Below are 25,927 nucleotides of genomic sequence, written 5' to 3' on the forward strand. Positions count from 1 at the left end.
ATCAATTTGACATAAAACTGACAAGAAAGTAAGGTATGAGCCTCCTAAACGTCAATATTGTGCACAAAACAGAAATGACAGTGAAATTAAGTACTTAATATTATAGTTGATTTCAATAGAGTCGATTTTTACCCACCTGATGTTGCGTATGATGATCTCTCGGGTTATGATTCACAGATTGCTGATACTGACAAACATTAATGTTAAGGGGTGGCGGTTTTACATTGTACTTTCTTGGGGGTGGTTCAGGAGGCGTTGTTCTTGGCTTCACTTCCGGCTTAACGACCGCCTCTCTTCGTGGAGTATCCGGTCGAGTAGGCAAAGGCACTGGACTACTGGATGCTGGTGACGTCGGATACTTGATACCGATGTTTTCGACTAGAGCACTTTTTTGTACGTGAATGTTTGGTGACAGAGCTCTGACCATTTCGTCCCACTGATTAACAGCATCTATACTATAGACTGTAGATTCGACATCCTGTTGAGGATCTTTCTCCAAACCATTTGACTCGGTATTTTCTATTAGCCTCGTTTTCTCGAGCAGGGCACTGTTAATGGTCTCTACAATACCACTTGAAAGATTTTTGATATCAACACTGCTATCGCTGCTGATCGTCGAGTTTGCCTTGACATAGCTACTCGTTGACTCGGATTTGTCATCGCTACTCTCCCTGCTCAACTCAGGGGAACGGTCAGGGGTGGTACCATCGTTGGTCACTTTGCACTTCATTTTCAGCTTCGTATCGTACGTGTCGCTGGAGAAAAAGTTTCTCTCATCGTCAGTGTCCAGGTCTGTCGTTATGTTACCGGAGTCGTCTTCTAACTCGTCTAAGTGGTCGCTGACGTCGACATCGTTTATTTGAATGTGTACGTTACTCCTTATCGGACTATTTGTTGCAAAAGGCTTTGAAGAACTTTTTTCAAAGACCTTTTCGTTGCTGAAAGAAAAAGTTTAATCGACCATCAGAAACTGCATACATTGATCAGTAACTTGGTGTAATAGTCGAGTGATTGATAAAAACAACATTCTATTATTTTAACTATGTGAAAAAAAATCATTCACAAAACATTATTAACATCAACTATAAGGTGAAGTTTACCTATGGTTATTGAGATTCCTCTCGAAATCGCTGATTTTCCGCGCTACGTTGCCGATCCCGATTACTTTGGGTACGGGAAAATCCGGTACGATCGGTCTGCCGTGCTCCTCCAGATCTTCCACGGAATCGAACAAGCGGGAGTCGGTCTTGGCCGAGTTTTCGCTCTTACCGGCAGCGGCTCTCGCTTGTAGCTGCTGTTTGTGATGTTCGTCAAGGGCTGCCTCGAACTTCTTCTCGATGAAGTCGTCATCTGACTCTGTAAGATCGTAAGCCGGAGTACTGAAACTCTTATCGAGTCTACCACGCTCTTTGGTGCTTGCTGATTTCCGCGCAGGAGATAATGGAGGATGACTCTTTTCGCAACTCTCGCCCTCTTGGTCAGCCGCCTGCTGACGATCCCTCGAAATCACCTCGTCATTTAGTTTTTCGTTATTGCTTCTTGTACCGACTGATATATCGTCCATCGTTTCATGCTGATGATTCTTACAACCTAGAAGCGTAAATTCCCGTCTATCAAAGTTTATTCTGCATCAGTTACATCGAATCTTACGATATTTTTTTACGATTCTTTCGTATGATACTGTTAATAACGGTAAGAGCAGAGAGTTTTCGAAAGAACGTTACGAATTTCGTTTTTGACTAGAGTTTTTATTTCAAATTTAAGAGAAAACGTTATTAAAAGGTTTTTAATTGCGTTCAGCTCGGGGCGTTGAAAAAACAATTGAAATAAATCGATACAAATCAAAGTGATAAACACCGTTGGCCAACAGTATCATCAGCAACCAAATAAATGTCACAGCTACAAGAACGAATAAATAATGCGCGCATTGAGAAATCCGTGATAAAACAAATAGCTCACAACAAAGAAAGAAAAAAGAAGAAGATCGGAGCGTGCAGTTACCACGATGAGCAATTATAAATGCAAAGTAAAGGTGACTCACGTGAATCGTTAGTATCTTCCCGTCCATCGGAGCCATCGTCGTTCAAAAGCCCATCCCAGCTGTGTAATTCTTCATCCTTTCCTTCCTGGAACTTGACCTTCCGCGGCTTGCCCAGGATGGAGCGCTGCTCAATTCCCAGACAGGTCTGCGGTCGCATGGATGGCTGCGACTGGTGAGCTTCCGGCGCATTCAGGCCTTGGGCGCAGGACACGGCTTTGTCGCGTAGTTGAAAGCTCTGCGTGCTCTGCTCGCGCTTGAGCTCGCGCCAGAACTTTTCGATGTTGACCCGACTGTGCTTGGCCGTGGGCGAGGCTCCGGTTATCGTGGCTCTCCTTTGCACCAGATTCCGGGGCTTCGTTGAGTACAACCGTACCGCCGATCGAGAGCCACACTCGCTGCCGTCGTCGGACTCGTCCCCGGCGCTGCTTCCGCTGTCGTCCATCGTCATGGCGTCCAACATCGAAACCGTGCCGAGGATCGTAGCTGGCTTTTGTGCATCCACTTTTTTCACGTGCCTACAGTAGTCGAATACACATATTGCGTGTGGATAAAATGTTCCTTTATCTTTATTTTTATTTTTTGACCGTCGGAGTTGCAACTCTTGGTACGTTTATTTATTTTTTTTTTAGAAACTTTCGTGCATGCAATAAGACTCATCGAGAGTTATCCAAGAACTACGAAAAGAAAAGACTCTTATGAAATGGACTTACTTTGGTAGTGGCATAACGAAATCGGGTATTGTCAACAGTTCTGGCCTCGGAGAGGGTAAGTTGTGCTCCCATCGCGTTAGGTTCTTGTTGCTTGGTGGTAATCGCATTGGCTTGATGTATATTTGTCCATAGACCTTCGTGTGCCGTGGTCTTCGTTTTAGCGTTAAACAGAGATCAACGGGACTATCGCGAATCAGTTCCAGCACGTTTTTTTGCTCCCAGCCAACTACAGTCTGATAATTGACCTGCAAAGATGAGTCAGCAAAATCATTATCTACGGAACGGTGATGAAGAGGTTTGGATTTCTCGCGATGTTGCGAAACTAAATTTCCATGCAACTTTAACGAACTATTGTACGTTTATTGAATCATCAACTAAAAGTAGTTTTAGCATTTATCATACGTGTTTTTACCTGCACTACTTCATCGCCTTCTTCCATTTTTCCACACTGATGGGCAGCTGATCCCAATTTAATTTCCGCGACTTGATGGGCCCCATGGATAGATGGAAGGATACAAAAACCCTAAAATTTAATTCCATGATGAGCAAAGGAATAAACTGGCAAACTTCAACTGAACGGAGTACAGCACGTATCAAGTTTATCATCACGAAAGGAAGCGACGTTTTGGCACAATTGAATTGATATAGAAAGAGAGGAGATATTAGTTATCTTTAGTTGCTCTACAAAACCACAACTACAGAAAATAATGGAAAGAAGAGATTTTACTAAATTATGATAGTATTAACGTTAGGTATTTTTTTTTTTTACTTAATAATAGAAATATAACACTTTTGCATTATTGTGAAAGTACACTATTTTTTATTGTAAACGTTAAAAAAGTTAGTAATATATACTAAAATGGTTTTTCATGTTAAATTTGAAATATTCTACCAGTAATCTTTTTAATTTTTAGAATTCGAGGAAGAATTTTTAGTATTTTATAAACAATTTCTTTAAGATTCACTTGAATTTTTCATAATTGTTTCAGGCATAAACTAACGCGAGTCGTAATCATTACTGTATACAGGAGTTCTAGTCTTTGATTGTAAGATCTTCCATGATACATAAAAAATCTAGAACAAGTGGAAAAGTGATTGTTTAACGATCTTCAGTATTGTGTTAATATTGTTTTTGACGTTTTGGTAAAAAATGTAGCAATTCGATGACTTTTTAGTAAATGCCAAAAAATGTGTTAAGTCAATGATATCAAGAAAAACAACTAATCAATCGGATTTTCAATCATTGAAATGTGTTGAAATAGTTTTCGTCATAGAACCGCCATCGCCGCAGGGATTTTTTGTGGCCAAAGTAATTGGTGGGTAGCACCGGTCAAATAGCACTTATGTACCGAATATCATTTTTTCTACCACGGGCGCATTACGAAAAATGCTTCGAGGTTGAAAAAACTTTTCAAGTAATCAGATAACAGTTTATACAAATTTTACCAAATCGTCTCCAGACTTCTTCTTCAAACGCGCGACATCCAAAGTTGAGGGCTGCAGTATCATTGGATCCGATATGTCCTGAATCACGTGATCAGCAAGGAGTGCCATCTCTCCGCAGGTGGTTTTTATCTCATCCATGGGATTTTCGGCAAATCTATCCCTCTGGGCGCAAGTAGCCATTTCCAAGGAAAGCTTCAACAACTGAGCTTTCATCTCGTTGTATTTCAAATGCCCGTTAAAAGGCTGGCGGTCGAGCCACCTGATCAGAGGCTTTGCGACCATTATTATCGAGACTACGTCGGATAAATTCTGGGTGGTGACCGGCTTGGACAGGTCGGACTGACGGGACAGTTCGTTGTGAAGGCTTTGCGCCCGACAAGCCAAGCGCATGGCCAGTTGCTGCAGGTTTTCTGTGTCAAGGTCATAGTGTAAACTGCGCAAGAACTCGACTGCTTCAAGGATAATCTCCTGGTGACCAAGCTTAAACAAGCCCAGCTGTTCCAAATCTTCGGGACGGAGGTTCAAAAGTTGTTGTCCGTTTACATTGTGGTTCATAAAACTGTGAACGTACGGTAGGACTGAGTTATCCAATCCTAAAATCCAGACAAAAAGACAAGAGCATGAAAGAAAATAGTGAACGTGATATATTATTTGCCACATGCTTATTTATTTTTCGTGTCTCCAAAAAGTATTTTGATATCGGAAATCATTGATTAATCGTGAAGAAAAAAAACTTTAAATGCTTAAGACTGAACAATGATTAATACTTAAGCGTAGTGAAATATTACTTGTAATGATTACGCTGAATTGAACACGGTGAAAAGAAAACAAATTTTATCGTTTTCGTGGTTATCATTGAAAAAATTCACAAACAAATTATGAAATAAACTTAAGAAATCTTGCTAGCTTACAGAAATTGTAAAGTTTGGTATTTTTTTGTTACCCATCCTCCCACCTGATCCAAAGTCCAGATTTTTTTGCATGAAAGCTTTTAAAGTCAACTTTTTTATGAACCATGAGAATTCGATACGAAAATAACTAAAAGTGGAGATAACGCCATATTGACTCATCTCCCTTGACCTTATTTTGGAATAATGATTCATTTACACCTGTCGTAGTTCCTAATTAGAGTGTAGATTACAGGTAGATAAAATTTACACAGGGCAGAACACGTCCATAGGGTGGAAGGTACTCAACATATATTTAAATCAATAACCGTACAGATGTCATTCAAAAGTACAAGTCCACGACTTTGGAAAGTACAGGTAGTCTTAAGAATTTGTAACAGAATATGAAATCTGAACTGTAAACAGAAATTTATGTTGGATAAGCTATGATATTCAATTACAAAATCTACTATGAAAATTTTTGATTTTCAGCTGTTTAGGTGCCAGAGTGCACACTCTTAACTCTTTACGTGAAGTTAATTTCCCAGAAAGAGTTATTCAGAGAGTGCGAAAAAACGTCTTATACAAAAAAAAAAAAAAAAAAAAAAAAAAAAAAAAAAAAAAAAAAAATACGAGTTTAAAGTAATTCTATAGCACTTAGAAATTGCTAAGACAATAATAATGAACTAAAATTGTTTAATGGTAATCGTTGCTAGGATGAAACAGGGGAACCCTATACTGTGTTTTATCGTAAGAACTGCTGTTCTGATGAAACGAAAACAAGCTTTTAAAAGCATATGGAAATAAAAAATTTTTATTGTTAAAATAAATGCGGATCAATTAAAAAACTGACATAACTCTAGTATTACTGTAAAACCTAATGTAATATGGTATTTTAAATCTCCATCATATTTTATGAAATATGGCGCTGTAGAACGACTGATTTTTAAAAAAACTTGTAAATAAAATATAACATTTAAATTAAAATTATATTTGGTCAAAGTGTTTCAAATAATGTACTTGAAATACAAATGTATTTAATAAAAATATGTTAAGTTATTTTATTAAATACAAGTGTATTTTGAATAATTTATGTACAAGTTTTATTTTTACAAACTTGATTAAACGTAATTATATTTTATTTATTATATCTTCATATATGTTTAAATAAATATTGGAAAAAGGTCTCTCGTGCACGTCTCTCACCTCCCCCTGTCTCTCTTTTTCTAACGTACTCTCGTGAGATCAAATAGTTCCGTATCGCCCTAAGGCCACGGTCACGTACTTGGCTGCAAAATAGAGCTGCAGATTGTGGAATTTACCTCCACTTGACGTGTTCCGCAGAAGCATATCAGAAACCACCACGTTCACAAGTAGCGAGGAGTACTGCGTAAACGATCAATTTTAAACATTAAATGCTGTAACTATCTACTCAATAAATTTAATTCTTTAAGAAGTGTAACCAGTTTATTTTTTTTTTTATTTCAATAAGATTGATAGATGGTGGAATAGCTTTCTTTGACACAATTCGCCATCCGTAATTCTACAGCTCTATTCTGAATCGTGACTTACCAATAATCAACAGTTCACTGTAGGTATTCTTAGGAGTTAAAAAGAGATATTTTATTTTTTCACTGCCGAAAGAAAGTCTTAATACTTAGGCTGCGTTCACATGTTCATCGAATAAGGCCTTGCAGAATCAGAATAGCCCATATTATAAGCTTCTGTAGGAGCGAGAAAGAGATTCTTTTCGGCAGCAGAAAAGAATCTATTGGCAGCTTACGGGCTTTTCTGATTCCGCAAGGTCCCATTCTATGTATCACTCTTAACCAAAAGTAGGAAAATGAACGCTCAAAAGTATAGAATACGTGCAATTCAAGCTTTTGAAAGTATAAAATATGAAATTTGATCTTTTAAAAGAATAATATCAAAAACTCTACTTTTCAAAAGTAGAAATATCGTATTTTCTAATTTTAAAAGTAAAAATTTTGTTATTTCTCCTTTTGAAAAGTACAAATGAGTATTTTCTACTTTCCAGAAGTTCTCTATTACATCTAAATCAGACAATGAAATTCGTTAAAAGTGAGTATTTATCTTAGGTAGTTGCAGCTATAACAACATTTTTAAATTTACTTCACTTCATTAAAATAAAAAAGTAACAAAACGGTCAAGTGAAAAGTATATAGATGTCTTTTGAGTGGAAGAAGAATTAACATGTTATGTCGACGTTGTTGTAGTTATCCCCAGTGTATACTACATATTATACTTTTGAAAAGTCTAAATTCTGATTTAATACTTTTGAAAGGTATAAATTGTAAAATCATACTTTTGAAAAGTATAATTTAATAGTATTATACTTTCAAAAGAACTAAATTTTGATGTACACTTTTGGAAAGTATAAAAGACATAATTTCTACTTTTTGCAAGATGAAATGACTTGATTAATTTTTTTCAAAGAAGGAAAAAAAGTTCCTACTATTGAAAAGTAGGATTTTACGGTTTTCTACTTTTTTTTTTTTAATTTCTACTTTTGAGCGTTCATTTTTCTACTTTTGGTTAAGAGTGATACGTGTGAACTCAGCCTTATTCATTAAGTCCTACTACGCAAACATGTACATAGAAACATTTTCTTTGGACTCATTAATTTTTCTATTCGATATGTATCTCAAAATAAATTTTCATATCAATGAGTAACTCTACATCGATGTTATTATACTTCCGTCATAAGTTTTGAAATCTTAGTAAATAGTATAAATGTTAGTACGCACTGAGCGAAAGAAACTATACATTATTAGTGACAGAACGGACAAAAATTACCGTGCAGTTCGGTAATCGTGAAACAAAACGTCGCTTCGGACTATTTTTACCGAGTCACCATTAAATTTTATCGTCCAGCACTGTAAAAATTATCGTCTGCTTCTATAAAAATTTTCGTCCACACCACAAAATTTCCTTGTACAAGTCAACAAACTCTACTGCTATTCCTTTCCATCCTATTGTCAATCAGATCTATTATATTCTTGTTATTCTGCCTTAAAAAATACCAACAAAATATTCTACTGCATCATATTTACATATGCACTGAACAGTACATAAAGGTGTAGCAGTAACATGGAGCAGGTGAGAGATTGCATGAGTGGTGATAGGAAAGACTTGAGGCGTATCTATTTTTTTATCTGAATTATTCACATAATCACATTATGGTCATCAGAACGTATGTATGTACAATGACGTTTTTTCCACACATAAATTCATGTATTTGCCTTAAAACTGCGGTGTTAACGCATGTATAGGTACGTACTATAACCTCAATAAAAAGTTAGCCCAAAAACGAGGGTGTAAGAATAAACCTACGTTCTGATAACTATGGTGTACCTAAGTGTGTAAATAATTCATATAAATAGTAAGATTTAAATTCACTAGCAAGTTGAATTTTTTTTGCGATTGTCTTTTAGCTACACTGTCAACAGACTGCTTCACCTCTCTCTTGTCACTGATTCATGTTACTATATATATATATGTATACGGGTCATTCTACTGAAAATGGCATATTTCATGTCCCAGTCGATTACAAAGCCGTTTGAGGAGATATTGATCTGGAAATTTTTGTAATTATTCAAGGGATGTTTACTTTTTAAGGTAAGACAAAATTAGATACGATTAGATAGAGATAAAAACAGGGGCTAAATTAGCGTAACGGGCTCATGCCTCATTTGAAAATTTGCAGTTTTGACGACACCTGGAATCAAAACACGGAGATTACAATTTTTCTACAGTATGGGGTCTCAAACTTATCAACGCAAACAACTTTTTCATGCATTTTAGACAGCCAATCAAAATTGTATCCAAGAGTTGGCTGCTGTTACAGTTATGGGACTGAAATCTTATAAATTTGAAATTTCAACGAAAAACACTCTGACAAATGCACGCAATTTAATATGGGTATTTTAATTAGGGCATTTTGTATTCTACAAAGGTTGAGGATGTTGCTAGAATTTTCTCTGATATTTCTTCTCCATTAAGCCAGTTCTACAGGCTTGCGAATTTGAAGATTGGGTCTCCTCAAAATAAAAACTAAGAGCCCATAATGCTAAGGAATGTTATGTAACTTTTTGAAGCGTTCGATTATCGACTCAGAACGTGGCGGGTTAAAATTAAGCTGTTTTTTGTATGATGTAAGTGCAGTGACAAAGCTCAATTTGTGTTCAGTGCGTTACAATCTCGATTTTTTGATGATTTTATAAGAGCCCGCAACGCTCTTTTTTTTGCTAAGAGCCCGTAACGCTATCCCGTAACGATACAAAACCCATTGCATCTTCACTGAGTCTTAGCTTATCAACTGGAATAGTATAGTATACATAATATTAGAGACACAGTACATCGTAAAAGACAAGAATAAAGTTAAATTTTCACTGTAAGTGGTAACATCACGATTTTAAGATGATTTTTCGAACCCGTAACGCTCTTTTTTTTTAACGAATCGCGTAATATCTTTGCGCACTGTTTTATTATCGACTCAGATAGTGTAATATATAATAGTAAGGACTCAGTACATCGTACAAGTGCAAAGATACAGATAATTTTTTACTGTGAGTGGTATAATTATAATCTTAAGATGATTGATCCAACCCATAACGCTACTATTTTTAAAAAATATAATAAAAAAGTTATATATAATAAAAGTTTTAAACATTTTTTGCATGTAGATCTGGCAGGGTCAAAAAAATTTTAGTTTATTTTGGTCACGGATAATACAAATTTTTTTAAGAAAAATCAAAAACCCGTTTCAAGTGTTTGTCCATTCCGGCCCTCGAAATATGCCATTTTCAGTAGAATGACCCATATATACCTGTATGTATGTATATTTATCTGTGCGTGAGTGCGTAATTATAGATACTCATGTATAGACGATTGTACAATCAAGTGGAAAGTTTTTCTTTCATATTTTGTATGGCAACTTATCGTCATAAGATAATAAAATAATTAATTTAATTGAAAAAAGCATACAATAAAATAACAGTGAAATTTGTCGACTTGTGTAGGGAAATTCTGTGGTGCGGACGACAATATTTATTTGCTGGGTGCATAGCACACAGCGCCTCCAGTACAGTGTCGAAAAATGAAACTCGGGTGCCAAAATATGCTGACAACAGACGACAGCTGAGAGGAAAAACTTGCTGGCGAGAACAGTTTCGAGATTACTTGACAAGTATATATTGTATACTCTCGTTGGTGGCGTCGTCTGCAAGCTTCAGCACCCAAGTTAGACTAAATGCTGACCGTGCAGGGTGCTTAGATCGTTTGCCTATCCCGTCTAACCATCTGCATCCAGCGAATCGGAGCAGACAAAAATTTTTACGTTGCTGTACAGTAAAATTTAGTGGTACTTAACTCGGTAAACAGTCGGACGCAACGTTTTGTCCCGTGATTATCGAACTGCACGGTAATTTTTGTCCGCACTGCCACTGTAAAATTCATAGTTATTTTTGCTCATGCAGTGTGAAAGTAGTGACAATAAGTCAGATCTCGCGAAGTGCGTTTTAACGTAACTAATTATAATCTATTAGAAATTTAGCTAAGAACTTGATGATTGCACTGATAATTTTATTAATTCTCCTACGTCGAATCAGCGACTTCAGATGATTCAATGGCTACATTATCTCCAACAACTGTCAACTTTACAGATTTTCATCGAATGTTTGATGCCTCCGATAACAAAAACATTCAGGACAGTCACGTTGAGGAAAAAATTTTTTTTTGATATAATGCACTCGGGTCAACAAAAACCCTGGTTTTACAGTCGTTTACAGTCCTCAGACTTCAAATAGTCAGCGTCAACAGAATGGGATCCAACCATCATAGTCTTGCGGAGTCATTGTTCAGGAAAAATATCACCGTGAACCTGAGCTGTGGATTAAAACCTTAATAATGTTATCTGGGAATGTAATTTGTATGAGGAACATAGAAGGCAGATTATTAAAGATTGATAAACATTGGCTTGAATCGGCCTCATGATATTCAATGTGCAATCGTAGAACCAAATATTGAAGCTTAATCATTGTACGTAATTTTTTTTACTAAATGTTATGTCCAAGTATGAAGACAAAAATTCAAAATTTTAATGTAACCGCCAAATCTTCGGCTAACATTCTAAAGGTTGTATACATGTACATACACTCTCGCACCTAACTTTCTGTAACATTTTGTGTGTATTAATGATATTATAATATATTCTGTAAATGCGGATCCAGTTTTGATGTAAAGAATTCGATTTAATAAAGTTAGTGTAAATACCTCTTACGACGTCAAATATAATTTAGTATATACATATGAGGAGACCCACAAAGTGTATTCCGTTTCCCCGATTTAAAAAAAAAAATTTTTTTCAGGTAAATTTTTTTAACTGGGCTTATTAGACTTGCAATGGCATGTACTATAAGGAAAAAATCATGAATATGAGTTTTAATGAAGGCAATACCGCTTTTCAGCAATTTACATATTATTATTATTATTATGTCCACATATATGTATACAATGTATATAGATGTCATTTTAACATCCACTGAAACCTGTGTTCATGATTTATCCTTCATCATACATGACATTAAGAGCAGTACTTACAAGCTTTATCTCGAGGATGTACCTCCAAAAAACGTTTATTATAAAACCGAGGACAAAAATCGAATATTTATTGTAGATCTCCTCATATAAATCCACGTTTTAAAAAGTTCTAAGATCCTTGCTTAAGAATATCAGTCCTCTCGATAGATCGATATGCATTTGTCATCTACTTGCTTGCTCTTAACTAAACGACAATAATAAACTTATAAAATTAGACTATGTACTTAGAGATGATTAAATTTTTCTATGGTTCAAGTCAAACAATGTGGCACGTTTGTTTGTTTATTAAAATGTATTAGTTAAGAGTGTTGGCAATAGTAATTTTTCCAAGCGATAAAAAATTAGTAATGAATTATTTTCACTAATTAGTAATCAACAATTTATACTTACAAAAATCATATACAATAAATAATGATTTGGTTACTGAATAATCATCTGTTATTAGTTTTAAATGGCACTCGGTTCTCTCGTCGGTTGTTCGAAAATATCGGTTCCTAAGCAAATTGATATTGAAATAAATTCTGAAAACTTGCAGTCCAAGAAGTTTTATGCTATTTAAGAAATCTAAATTTTAAAAAATTTGATACTGTACATATAAAACTCACCATTTTTTAAATTGTCATTAAATGCTAGAAAATAATTTTATGCTGTTAATAAAAAGGTAGCAATAAATAAAATTTTAAATGACAACAAAAATAATCTGATAATTTTGTGATTATAAATACATATTAATTTTGAATAATTATTTTCTTTTACATTTCTTTGAACTGTCAAATGTATGATATATTATACGACAGCAATGCAAGTAAATATCAGTTATTCAAATGAAAGTTGCTATGGGGTATAATATAAAATTCTAACAACTCAACATTTAAAAACTCAAATAAAAGGTGTAACAAGATTATTTGACCCTGTACCAGTTTTCAACTAATGCACTGTAAGTACAAATTTATTAACTCATTGTAATATAGATAAAAGTTATCAACACGCGAAGTTCATTAAAAAAACGGAAATTAAGACCTTGAAAAACTTATCACTTTTTTCTACCTCAGGGCGTTTTTCGTCGCATTTTGATGTTCACTGTGGCCAGAAAAAATAGTGTTTACCACACAAGTGCAATTCAACCAGTACTACTGCAGGTCCCCCGGGCCGTAGAATAGCCCCAGCAGCGATGGCACATCTATGACAAAGACTATACTTTTTTAACGTATCTTTTTCGTCTAAAATAAGCCAAGTAACAAGAAATAAAACTTTTTCGGTACCAAGAATAACTTTTTTTGTAATTGTTTATACGATTGTATTCCAAATAAATTGCACCACTTTCATGTAAAAACGACTGGTGAATTCAGGTTATATGCTTTAACGTTCGTAGAAGACAATTTTTTTTTTTGAGTACACATCCTGTTGCACACGACATTATAAATATACCAGCTTCATAACACTATTTGGGGTGTTTCATTTTGATGCAACCGAATCCAAACTGAACTCCTAAAGGCAAAAAGCTTAGATTAGATAACAGCGAACAGTACAGTGTAATAAGCTTTAAAGCTCTCGATAACTAAGCCATTTACTCTCATGTAGAAAAATTGATATTTAAAATTCTGTACATTTTGAAAAACTAAAATAACGTTATTATTCAGTAAGTAATTATTGATGTAGATACTAATAAATCGCTTGGTTAGTGAATAAATAATCAACTCTTTGCAACTTTGTTTCTTCGATAAATTTATTTTATAATTAAAAATACTACACATTACTCTATCTTAAATGGGATAATAGTTTTTAATCAAGCCTTTAATTTGTTATATGATTGGTTCACTCTGAGATCACGTGGTTATGATTCAAATGAAATTCTCGGATTGTAAAAACAAACAGTTTGTGATCAACAATAATTACTACAATAATTATTTATTTTTACAGAATGTACCTAAAATCACAATTTTATTACACTATGCTTGGTTTGGACAAAAAGTTAAATGTAAAATATTATTATACATAAAACTATAATGCAAATGTGGATTAAGTATACGTTACACAGCACTCTTTTAGTTAAAAAATAATAGCTGTCCTACGAAGTGGAAAAAAATTCAATGATGAGTCAATCCTATTTATAACACTATTCGTCAAATAAAATCTATCAATGTATGATGATTAGGCAATAATTTGTTCTAATGTAGAGATACGATAAAAACATACATTCATTATTAAATTTTTGCTTCTAAATGTAGTGAATAGATTTTCGTGGCGCATTAAAATACTTTTCCGTGACATTGAATTTTAAACGTATAATAAATATCAAGTTTGTCGACTACATTAGAAGGTGCATGGCAAGAGTATAACTGCTGTGCAGGGTCAGGGGAGCTCCGCTCTTCGCCCCTCTGTCACGTGACTACCGACCATCCTTCATCTACTGTGGCCGTTTCTCTCAAGCATTCACGGCATAAAAGCATGTCAATAAACGCACGATTTCTACGTGAGCTCATAATGAGTTGGGCATTACAATGCACGCTCATGTAAGCATTATGCACGCACTTCTAGAGTGACTAGTGAATTTAATCTCGAATTCAATTTTAGTAAGCTAGAAATTCATGGTATGTGTTTTCGTATGACACGTACAAAGATCTCTTATCTATCAAGGAATTTCTCTGCTTCGCTGTTGCAATAATCGGAGTAGTCGTAAGTATTTGAGACACTTAATCATCCACAACGAAAGAAATAACTTCATGTATACGTGCATGCATAATTTTTAGTATGTATCGTCATCACAGGCATAAACAAGTTGAAATTCGTTGCGATGAGTTGCTACTTGCGCTCTTCAATGAATGATGCGTACGAAGAAACAGAGAAAACGACAAAGGAGAGGAGAGAAAGAAAGAAGCGTCGCCGACAATGATTATATTGAAGCTGGAGGCCAGCGTGCAACGTAGCAGTAAAATATACAGCAGCAGGCAGAGTGAGATTCCCTACATGTATATTATAAGATTGGAAGAAAACATAAAAGAGAGAATAATGCTTTTTGAGTGGAAAGGGGTGAAGAGAGTGTATAGGAGCAGTAGACAGTGTGTACAAGAAAAATATAGGGATGGCCAATCCGAATTTGACACATTTCAAACCTAGCAATTAGACGTTTTATTATATGTATCCATTAAAATTACCGTCGAGAACAAGCGTATTTAATAAACTTTTTTTTTAGATAATCTTTCAAATCTCGAGTGGTACCAAATCAGGCTAAAAAGAGCATTAGTTTTAAGGCATAAACCATAAACTTTCTTTATTTTCGGATTTCTGGTGTGATTCTATAACACATGTGATTGTTATTTATCACATTTTTACTTGTACTTCAGTATTCCATCATCACCTGGATGTGATATTACATCTCTTAAGCTACTACACATTTAAATTAGTGCTATTCATACGTTCTCTTAATTTTCACCTTAGCGGTGGTAATAGTTCATTTACGTGATAAATAGGAAATTATTGTATACACGTACATTCTATCCGTGATAGATTATTTTTTTTTAAGTTATAAATGTGATGAGCAATACAAACGCAATAAAAGTAATCAAAAATACAAAAAAAACCCGATTAGGTTACATGTAAGATTCGACTAAATACTAACACTAATTTTTTAGCTCTAGGTTAATTCGACGTCCAAATTTTAATACCATATGTTAGAGGTTTTTTTTTCATTGTCAGTTTTGTAACTGGTAAAACTTCTTTAAATAATTTTAGTCACGAGATGTACATCCCACTAAATATACTGCGTTATTTTGCTGAAAAAAAAAAAAAAATATATTAAAAGAAGTTGTAGCAACGAGTGTCACTTTATATAGTATAAGGGATGTAAAAGGCCAGTCAACAAATATATAATATATAGGGTCATGGTATGACGTGCATGGTTACGTTAAAATTTTCTACGAACGAGAATAAGTATATTTTCAGATCAACTTTAAGTGGATTTTTTCATAGTTTTATACATAAATTCATTATTTTCTATTTTTGTTAACAAACATGAGAAATTTTAAGTTAATCTTCGAATTTAATTATTTGGTTTTGATCATCAAATTGGATGGAAAAAAAAAGATTTTTTTATTCATGGTTATTTTGGTATACATGGTAAATTTACTGATAATCTCTAAGCACAGCTATTTAATTCTCGTTAATTATTGCATGAGACTACTTTAAGAGTTAACTATAAATATTTGTAGAGCACACTGTTTTCCCAACATTTCTAACGCAAAATTTAGTTAAAAATTTTAAAAACACATTAGAAACTTCTCTAAGCCACATAGATTCACTTTGACTACATTTTAACATATCTGGCTCTCCAAATGTTTTACCTTGTTTTTTTATTCGAAACTCCCTCTTCCCTCTTCATAATAGAATGTAGTCTTTTTTAATTATTAAAATCAAAGATAATGACACATTAGTATTACCACCATGGTACTTTTTTGGAAATTCTTCGACAACAGTTTAAAAAACTACTGAGATTAGATGTAAACAATAATAACCTTTTATTTTATAGTAACACATGCTTCGTATTTGCAACGAACTGCGACTAGCCACATTTAAATTAACGGTTAATTAATTGATATTATTTTTATTTTTCTCAAACTAGAAAACGATCGATTTCAAGTGCCCAAAAAATGATTACTTGACCAAATTAAGTCATTTGTCTCACGCAATCAAAAAGTGTCACAACAGGGCTTCAAGACTTGAATAAATGTTTCGCACTCTTTTAAACGTTTTTAAGAACTTTTTATAACATTCTTTTAATTACAATGCATTGGTGCCATAAGCCATCAAAACTCTACTTTTGTTAAATGTAGGCTTCACAGAATATCATTTTTATCTAATGACCTGATTGTGTATGCATACACAGTCATTGAAGGCATATGTTAGTCATGCCTTCTATACAGATACATATTATTCATGTTACCTATAGTCATGTATATTAGATTTACTACATAATTACTTAAGTATAGCTGCTTCTGTTCGAAATGGTACTGTCATTGCTTTGTATACAAATCAAGTAAGAATGTATATAAGTATCCTAAATAAAAACTACTTTAAAAAAAGGGTAAAAAATAAAACGTAATTTTACTTTTAAAAATTATAAAAATCCACCATAATCCCTTGCCAAGCTTGAATATGCTAAAATTATTGTTGCAACTAATAAAGAATAATATTTTATCGAGCACATTCAAGTCTATAACAGGATTATTAAGGATCTTACTATTTTCCTATCTTAAAAAAAATAATTATCACGCGATTGAAGCCTTTTCATTTCTTCTGTAATTGGACAAGACTTACGAAGAGCGGGTGAATTTGAAAATGAATTTTAAAAAACATAGTTTAAAAAGCCAATATTTGAAATAGTAAAAATTTCATAATAAAAGATAACAAAATAATTAATATTTTTAGATATAAATAGATTAAATGGTTTATTGAAAAAAATAATTTTGAGTATCAATGTCGTTAAATCCAAGTAATAATTGAAATAAAGAATGAGTATGAGTTGTTACAATTATCTGGAGTTAGATACTATTCAATTTGTTTGTACTCTTAAATTCAATAGTAATTTTAAGAGTTAGTTTATTACTTTACGAAGGTAAGATCTTGAAGTATTTGTTATGCTATTTTAAATTAAAAAATTGTTGATACAGTTATTAGTTTGAAGAAAGGATACAAATGATAAATAGCAAGAAAACTAATTTTTCTTACTTTTGACATAATAAAAAATGCATGAAAGTTATTTTGGTCCGTTCTCTGTTAAAATCGAGTAGCACAATAGCAAAATATTCGTAAATGAAAATCAAATTGAATAACAAAATAATTGAAGCACGCGAAAAGTATCTAACATCATTTAAAATAAAATTAGAGAAAAAAAAAACTTACAAAACTCAAACTGACATCTTTTTGTTTAAATTTAGTAAACACACATTGATATCTTTAGTTGTCGTTAACTTCGTATAATGTTAAATGAATCTCTTTAACTCACAAATCTTATGTAATACCATTTTTAAATGCTTTCCTGTAAATATACGTTTATTCGCAGTGAATTAAGCATAAATAAAGCTCAGCGCACACTGAAAAAAAGTTTGTCGCTATAAATAAACGTTTATTTGTTAGGAAGAAAGAAAATAGTAGTTTTCCTACGAGTTTGAAAAGTCTTTGTTTGCGAAGCGAGAGGTTTGCGGCCCGAGCCGAAGGCTTTTCGAACGAGTTTCGGAAAACTGCTTTTTCGCCCGAGGAAGTACCAGCCTCCCAAAACCACCCGAGGGCGGAAAAATATTTTTTTGAATCGGATGATATCAATTCAAATCGAATAACTAATTTATTTACAACGTAATATCGAATGATTGTAACTAAACATTTATTTTATTAAAGTGCACATTTTTTGCTGGTATTCAAATGAACAAAATAAACATGTATTTGAATTGACAAAAATTTTTTTCAGGGCAACAACGCAATGTTTTTTTAAGACTCAATACATTATTGACTATAGATTATTTAATTTTTGAACCACTTGGCATTATTACGAGTAAAAATAACGAATGCCATCATAAGTGTATGATTAATAGTTTCCTAATTAAAAAAATCTTAATTTTAATAATCACTCACGTCTTACTTACGCCAATTGATAAGTGAAATTAGTTTTTCTGCTTCGACATAAGAAAATCGAGAATATGTTGCTGGTTTTGGTGTTGTCTCATGGTTTCATTATTACAAATGTAGATCTCACTCCTTAGTTTTACATTTTACACACTGTGGACAACTACGACATTCGCAGTTATTGTGAATGACGTAACTTTTACGCTCAGTGCAGGGATTAATTAATTAAATAATTTGCATTTTTTGCAAATGTCAATGAAAATGAGTCCTTAAAGGTTCCATAAAAGTTCTATCTACGTTCACTGAAGATCATTCAGTAAACATATGTTTTAACACATGAATAAACATTTTTATTATACATATTACATTCTGCACCAATCTAATATTTACTTAAGTTAGTAATGTAGAAACATATACGTGGAATAACTTTTTTTCAGTGTATCAAATCTCTTTTACTAAAACCATTTTGATATATACATGTAAAAATCACTCTCGTTATATTAAGAAATGGTGCAACTTCATTAACTTATAATTTCATGTTTAAGTGGTTTATGATTAGTATTATTAAGATTAGAAACACATTACTGTCGAAAAAGTTTTCAATGCATTGTATCGTTATCCAAAGTAAAATGTATGATGAAAGAGATAACAAGTATAGGTACACCCAATTCTGAGCCCATTTTTCGTAGAGTCGCATGGATCTATTTTTCACTGCTTATCTAGTAATTAGTTACATACCAAACAGCGAATGTCCATTGACTAAAAAGCTTGTATGAATGACGCTCATACAGGCCTGTGAATGGTTATTCAAAAAGTATGCGGCACAGCAGAGCGCTTTTAAATATTTGATGATGTTGAAGCATATCCTTTTCGTTTATTTTTTTTTTCACTAAAATTACTTCATTTTATATTTTCAAAGTTAAAAAACTTTTTTTTTTTAATCCACAATTTTTCTATTATACATACTTTTAATGCAGTAGTTTTTTAACAACCCATGCTTAATGTAAAATAAAAGTTTATAAAAAAATAAGTTAAATTGACGATGTTCTTTATGAGGTTAGATAAAAAGAAAATCCTTGACAAGTGATGACAGTAAATATTAGTAAGCAAATAGTTACACTCAAACACGAAGGTTAGAGAATAAGTATACTGTACCTATAAAATAAATGTGTTTTTGTGACATAAAAAGCTGAAAACTGAGTTACTGATGCTACGCAGGACGATTTTTTATGCAAGCATGATAATAATAAATACGCATGAGGTATTATGTATATGAATTTGTAAATGCCATACTAATTACTGACTTAATAATGATTCAAAACTTATTCGACATATTTTCTCTTTTTTGATCCCCAATTCAATATTCACCATAAAATAATGTTCCAGCATTCTTGATATTTTAGAAATTATATGACAAAAGTAAGCAATTTTTCAAAAGAATACGTGTCACATACATACAAAAACAAAATATACTGTATGACATGGGTGCTAAGTATTTCTGTTAGTTTCTATGCATAAGTAATCGTTTGCAAACAGAAACTAAAATGAAGTTTATTAAAAGTGATTAAGTAGAAAAGTAAGACCATAAAAATTTACAAAACTGCGATCAATGTTGTTGAAAAACCAACAACTTTAATTATCTATTTATTTTCGAAGAATAGTAATGTTTAGATGCATGAATACCATTGAAATTTCAAAACAAGCAAACACTTTTCATGTCATGAAATGTTCACTCGTTAAAATAAATTTTTTACGCAAATTTAAAATACCTATGATATGATGATGATCGTGGTAATATTTTTGATCAATTCTCCGATTAAATTCTCATTTTAGAATGTTATTACGAATCCTTTATAAAGTTACTACTACTGATAAAGTTTATATTTCATAATTGTATTCATTATCTTTTTTCTTACCTCTGTTTTGAAATAAAAACTTACTAAGGAGTTAGATAAGGTACGAAAGAAATCAAACAAATTTTGATGATGTTGCTAGTGTACATACAGCACGAAATTGATGCCCATTTTTATCCTGAGATACGTGAGCATGTCCAGAAAAACTATCCCATTTTTTTTTCGTGATCTTATGAGTCTGAAGCGAGGGACCGAATGTACCACGAAAGAAATATCCGTGAACTCGAGTTTCAGTAGAGATGACACTGTTTTTTCGCGATTCACATGCAATTGTCACATCTCTATGTATGAGAGACGATTTTTTTTCCATGGATACTATATACACTTGATCATCTGACTCATTTAGATTAAAATGTTTTCACTATACCCCCTGCCAAAAGACGATGTTTTTCTGCCTTGATTTCAGGGACGTAAGCGCAATATTCCTCCTCGGTAAGAACTTGCATTCTCTGCTCATAGAAAAGTATTTTGCCACAATCTGCGTACAATTCAGGAACATCATTAGTAAGCACTTCAAATTTCGAATAAAAAATGAAAAAAAAAAAAAAAAAAAAAAAAAGTAATTTCTCACGAAAATTTCAAACACAAAAAATGACAAAAGTAAAGTTGGCTCATGATCACAAATTGAAACCAAATGTTTTCGACAATAATTGTCGGACTCACGAGGTTTTATAAAAATCTTATCAGGAGATTACGGGCACTACCTTAACTAGTGGACGATTTCATCATCGTTATATATGTATATAATTATTTGCCACCACTGTTTCTGCACTATACTTACGTATGTTTGTGCGTGTAATGTATAAAATCTTTCTTTCCTTCTCCCCACTCTTTAAAAAACACGTCGCAACAAGTCGCCTCTTCTCTGCGATTCTCTCTGCCTCTGAAATGTGCTCTTGCTAGTCAGCAGTGCACTACTGCACTGTATACTGTATTATACACATATACACATACTCCCACCACGCCGCACAAGGTAACGTACCTTTACATGCTGCATGCTACAGCTTCCAGGGCGCACAGGTCGTTTATAAACAAGTCCCTCAGCTATGCGCTCTTTCTCCCTTTCTTTTTTCTCTTTCTTCCTCACTCCTATTGAAATCTACCTGCTGCCCGCCTCTGAGTTTTAAGAAAAGGAATCTTGGATTTTCGACCCTTGGTGCCTGGCTACAAAAAAACGCAAGGGGGGGGGGAGTAAATGACAGGTCTACGTTAATACTATACATGTACGGACCCATTGTCAAAAAAAATCCATTGATCAAATCCAGAATGGTCTTGCTTTATGTAATAGCAGACTTTAAAAGTGAGTTGATTTGAGAATGTTTTTTAAAAATATTTCTGCACCATTAAGTGTAAATCTTTTTTCGCGGATAGGAAGAAGGCCAAAAGTTAAAGCTAGAATAAGGAAGGATACGATGATGCTGCTTTTAAAATAACACATTACATACAAGCGGGAGGGAGTTGTGTTTCCGTTAACTACATACATACATACATCCACACTTCTACTTTTGACAAAGAGCAGATAATGTCTACATATATACACTACTTCATGCAGCGACTTTTACTCAATGAACGCTGCGCTGCCGTCTACATATTTAGCTCGTGTTCTGCTATGCTCGTCCGTTTTTTTAATGAACGTCTGATCAGTAGGACTCGTAAGTATAGATAACGTAGTAAATGTGCATGTATTATCATTGTGACGTAAGTATATTTAGCGTAATAGAATGAAAAGGAATGCATGACACAAGCTAGGCATGTGTTGAGAATTTGAGTTTTTCAGTGCTTGCCACCGAAGACGAAAGTATTAAATTACATCGTGATGCTGTATCACTGCTCAGGCTTAGACAATAACTCGATTTTTCGGAAAAAATACTCATGTAAAACTGTGTGTAATTAACATGGACCACAAGCAAAAAATAACAATTGGATTCCTTCTTTCTTGATTACGCTTTTACAAGCCTTTCTTCATACACTTACTACCGCCCCTTCCTTTTTCTCACGGTTGCAAAAGGTAAAAACCACTGTAAAAACACAACTTCACCACGATTATATAGAAAACCACTGAGATGCGGTTACATTTCAAGAAAACGATAAAACTGCTCACACGTTATATCTACTGGACAAAAACTACAGGCACTTACACTCGCGAATATTTAAATAATAGATATTGTAAAAAAATGAAGTAACGAGAGTAGCACACCTTTTAGCCACTCGCATACTTGATTTGTGTTCCACTCGAGGACATTAACATAAAACGCCATCACTTGCCATGACCCATTCACCCGGCTGAGGATAACCTTCTTCTCCTCGCTCTTTCGCGGTACTGAGCCAATGGATGCGATACAGATAGAATACCTACTGGCCACTGGCACTAGCTGTTATTAGCTTGGGGCTTGAATCACTTTACGGCCAGTGTAGCAAGCTGACTGTTGAACTGGTACAGTACACACTACACAGTGTTTAGGTCGCATCGTCGCATGTTCGCAATAGTGAGGTGTGTTACACAGAGAGAGAAAGGTAGCCCCGTGGCAAGCCGTAGCACAAACTGTGGTGTCACTGGTAGCCCATCACGAGCATACACTGATGATACTACACTACACTCAGCGACTCAGCTCCTCAGCTGTAGCACTATACTTTAAACATTGCGAAATACAATACAAAGAAGTGACGCATGCGCAGAAAGCACACATGTTCTTAGCTGCACCATAGACATATAAGAAATATAGACTGCTCGTTTTAATGTACGGCGCTGGGGCCGTACCATATAACTATTTTTCTGTACATCGGTCTATGTTATAACATAAGCCTGCGAAGCTAAAAAAAGTTATATGGTACGGCTCCTGAAGCACAAGTAAAAAGAGACGCAACATCGAACGTGTGTATCTTTCTCCCGCACGTGTCCCACCTTTGGCAATGTGATAGAGAGACAGGTGTCCACGTTCGATGTTGTGTCTTCTTTTACTGTGCTTCAGCACCGTACATAAGAACGAGCAGTCTATTTTTTATATGTCTATGAGCTGCACAAGCACGGATGGCAGCACATCACGTTCAGCAAAAGTAAGTATATCGAATCTTTGGCGCTTAATTCAAATGGTTCAAATTGATATCAAGCGTATGGTACTATTGATTTGCCGAAAATGTTACGAAAAAATTTAGCATGGACAAGACAATTATAACAACTACATATGGACTGTGTATCATAGAAATAAGCGTCAAATAAATTTGAGTTGATAAATCCGTCTCACTCGATACAGTAGTGCAATTTACTGCACCGACTGCAACCGTGCTACGTTTTACATTTTTCCATAGAGATTGTGTGTATGTGACCTGAAAAAAGAACAAGTCAAAAGTATGTTTTGTCAAAAAAGTGCAAACCAGGATTGTGTATTAAAATTAGCTGCCTTTCTGTATTTCCTCCTAATGTGCCCAAATTCCAACAGCTGAATCGTTCAAGAATTTTGTATCAACCTTAATTTTTTTTAGTTTTCATCCATTTTATAATTATATATCTGTGAAATAAGTCGTAGGTATAACAAACACCCACAAAATGAGCCCAGATACATAATAATTACATATTTTGTTTTTTGCAAATTTCAAAAAAACCCCTAAAAATAACTATTCTTTCAACTTTTCAAATAAACAATTATGCAGGTAAAAGTACCAAACTTTAATAGACGATATGTTCTGGTCAGTTGTACCACTGACTTTTTACTGAACATAAATACTAAATTTTCTCATTTTTAAGGTTAAAAACGAAATGTAATTCTTAGGTGGCTTTAATTTTGTTTTGCAAGAATGTATCATTGATTGTGTTCAACTTTAATAAAGTTTAGTAACTATCTCAGTCCATAAATCGATTTTTTAGACACAGGTTTCTTCGGCTGTAATATATAAGTAACCTTTTTTTAGATTAGGTTACGTCATCTTATAAAAAGTGTAATAGTGCGCTAACGATTAAGGTTTGCTTGGTAATTTAAAAAAAGAAAATCAAAAAATTATCAAGATTCACGCTGTCAGCAGATTTTTAAACATATAAAGTCACTGTTGCCCCTCTGTGCACCCTGCCAATAGGCCGTTAATATTGATGTTGCTTATGTAACATTGTATGTTAGCGTATGATTATACAGTGTTTTTTAACGAAATGGAAAGCGTTAGATTACCGTTTCGAACACTTCCCATTGTCTGTATTGCAAAATATTGCAATAGTACATTGAAGTTTTATAAAAAAAAAATAATAATTTGGCTTCCATACATAAATAAGTATTTTTTTGTATTGAGATAAAAATCGTGACTTCCTAATAGAGGAACTTCTAAAGCGATTCAATTCAAATTTTTCCTGAGACCTCCTTTTGCAACTAAGTACTTTTTTGCCACTCATTTTACTAGGCCTCTGTTGTGAAAAAAGTACAACTCTTAAAGAGGCTTCCTGGGGCAGAAATGCCAACCCACGTCGCCCAGTAAATAAGCCGGAAAATACTGTAAAATGTGGAAAACCTAGGAAACAGCTCTGATTTTAAAAATTTTTGTTTCTACCTGTTCCTTAGACCTTCAGGAACATTCATCGGCACTGACCCCGGTCCCGCGTGCAAAATCAAGGGAGGAGTGGATGTTGGAACCCCCCCCAAACCACCCCAAATGTAAAAAAATTTATAAAAGCAATATTTTTCCTTAGAAATGCCTTCTAGTAGGTATTTTTGGTATCTGATCATGAATCTGAGGTCCAAATTTACAAATAGTTCACTTAACAGCGGGATTTGGGCCATTTTTGGCCTAAAAAGCCATTTTTTCCGTTAAAACATGTCAAATCAATGTTTTGGTGCGAGAATGCCTTGTAGTAGGTATTTTTGATCGCTGATCACGAATCTGAGGTCTTCTTTTGAAAAATAACTTACGGCACTATGTTAGAAATATTTAAATTATATTGTTTTGAAAGAATTAGCTCAACGATATACGTATGTTTGTGTGATCTCGGTAACATCTACCAGATACTGCGTTTAAAAATTCCCTCTATATTTTTACGTTTCTATACGGCCAGATACACATTGTTTTTGAAAAAAAATGCTCAAAATCTTAAATCAACGAAGAAAAATACGGTCAATATTGGCATGTTACCTCCAGCCCTGAATAGTTTCAGGGAACATCTGAAGCGGGTGTACTATCAGGTACAATCGTGGATTGGTTTCTTAATGCCTAATCATGAAAATACAATCCCAACCCTAAATCTCACAGATTGGGGTTGGAAGTTGATTGACGGCGTTTTGTACCCCGTAAGGATGACGGAACCGCCAGCGTCAAAAAAAATTTTGGATGCTATTTTGTGTGGCTGCTCCGCATCCACTGCGGCAGCCATAGATATCATAGGAGATATCTGACACAAATCATGATGAAATAATTTGTTCCGATCGAATACCAGATGAGGAGGAGACCAGCGACGCTGGAGAAGAAGCAACAGACAGTACAGTGCCAGTTTTGAAAAATGATTCCGATTATGAGTGAATTGCCCTTTTGTATTTTATATGTAATCAATTTATAATTTTTTAAAATAAAGATTGTCTCATTCTTATATCACTGACTGAATACGTGCAGCATTGCAATTATTTATTGTTATAATTTGCTTCCTTTCCCCACCTATCAAAGTATTTTAAAACATCACTAAATACAGTAAGTTTGAAACAAAGTTAATGATGTACTACTTTA

At 33.9% G+C, this 25,927-nt stretch overlaps 1 protein-coding gene across 4 annotated transcripts in view; it reads right to left on the reverse strand.

Moving 5' to 3' along the window:
- cnk (connector enhancer of ksr) overlaps nucleotides 1-22,786 on the reverse strand; it is a 56,374-nt gene extending 33,588 nt beyond the window's left edge. For all 4 annotated transcript variants that reach the window (XM_089595258.1, XM_089595208.1, XM_014356800.3 and 1 more), the window contains exons 1-7: nucleotides 22,431-22,786; nucleotides 4,198-4,790; nucleotides 3,164-3,274; nucleotides 2,752-2,996; nucleotides 2,042-2,556; nucleotides 1,101-1,590; nucleotides 137-938 (exon numbers count right to left, since the gene is read on the reverse strand). In XM_089595258.1, coding sequence (XP_089451384.1) covers nucleotides 137-938; nucleotides 1,101-1,590; nucleotides 2,042-2,556; nucleotides 2,752-2,996; nucleotides 3,164-3,274; nucleotides 4,198-4,790; nucleotides 22,431-22,491 — 2,817 coding nt within the window. In that variant the 5' untranslated portion in view covers nucleotides 22,492-22,786. The remainder of the gene's footprint in view (nucleotides 1-136; nucleotides 939-1,100; nucleotides 1,591-2,041; nucleotides 2,557-2,751; nucleotides 2,997-3,163; nucleotides 3,275-4,197; nucleotides 4,791-22,430) is intronic.
- Between the last annotated feature and the right edge of the window lie 3,141 nt (nucleotides 22,787-25,927).

This window comes from Copidosoma floridanum, unplaced genomic scaffold (assembly GCF_036245765.1).
Source record: "Copidosoma floridanum isolate Cflo_tuat_1 unplaced genomic scaffold, Cflo_Japanese_pri ptg000001l, whole genome shotgun sequence".
NCBI lineage: Eukaryota > Metazoa > Arthropoda > Insecta > Hymenoptera > Encyrtidae > Copidosoma > Copidosoma floridanum.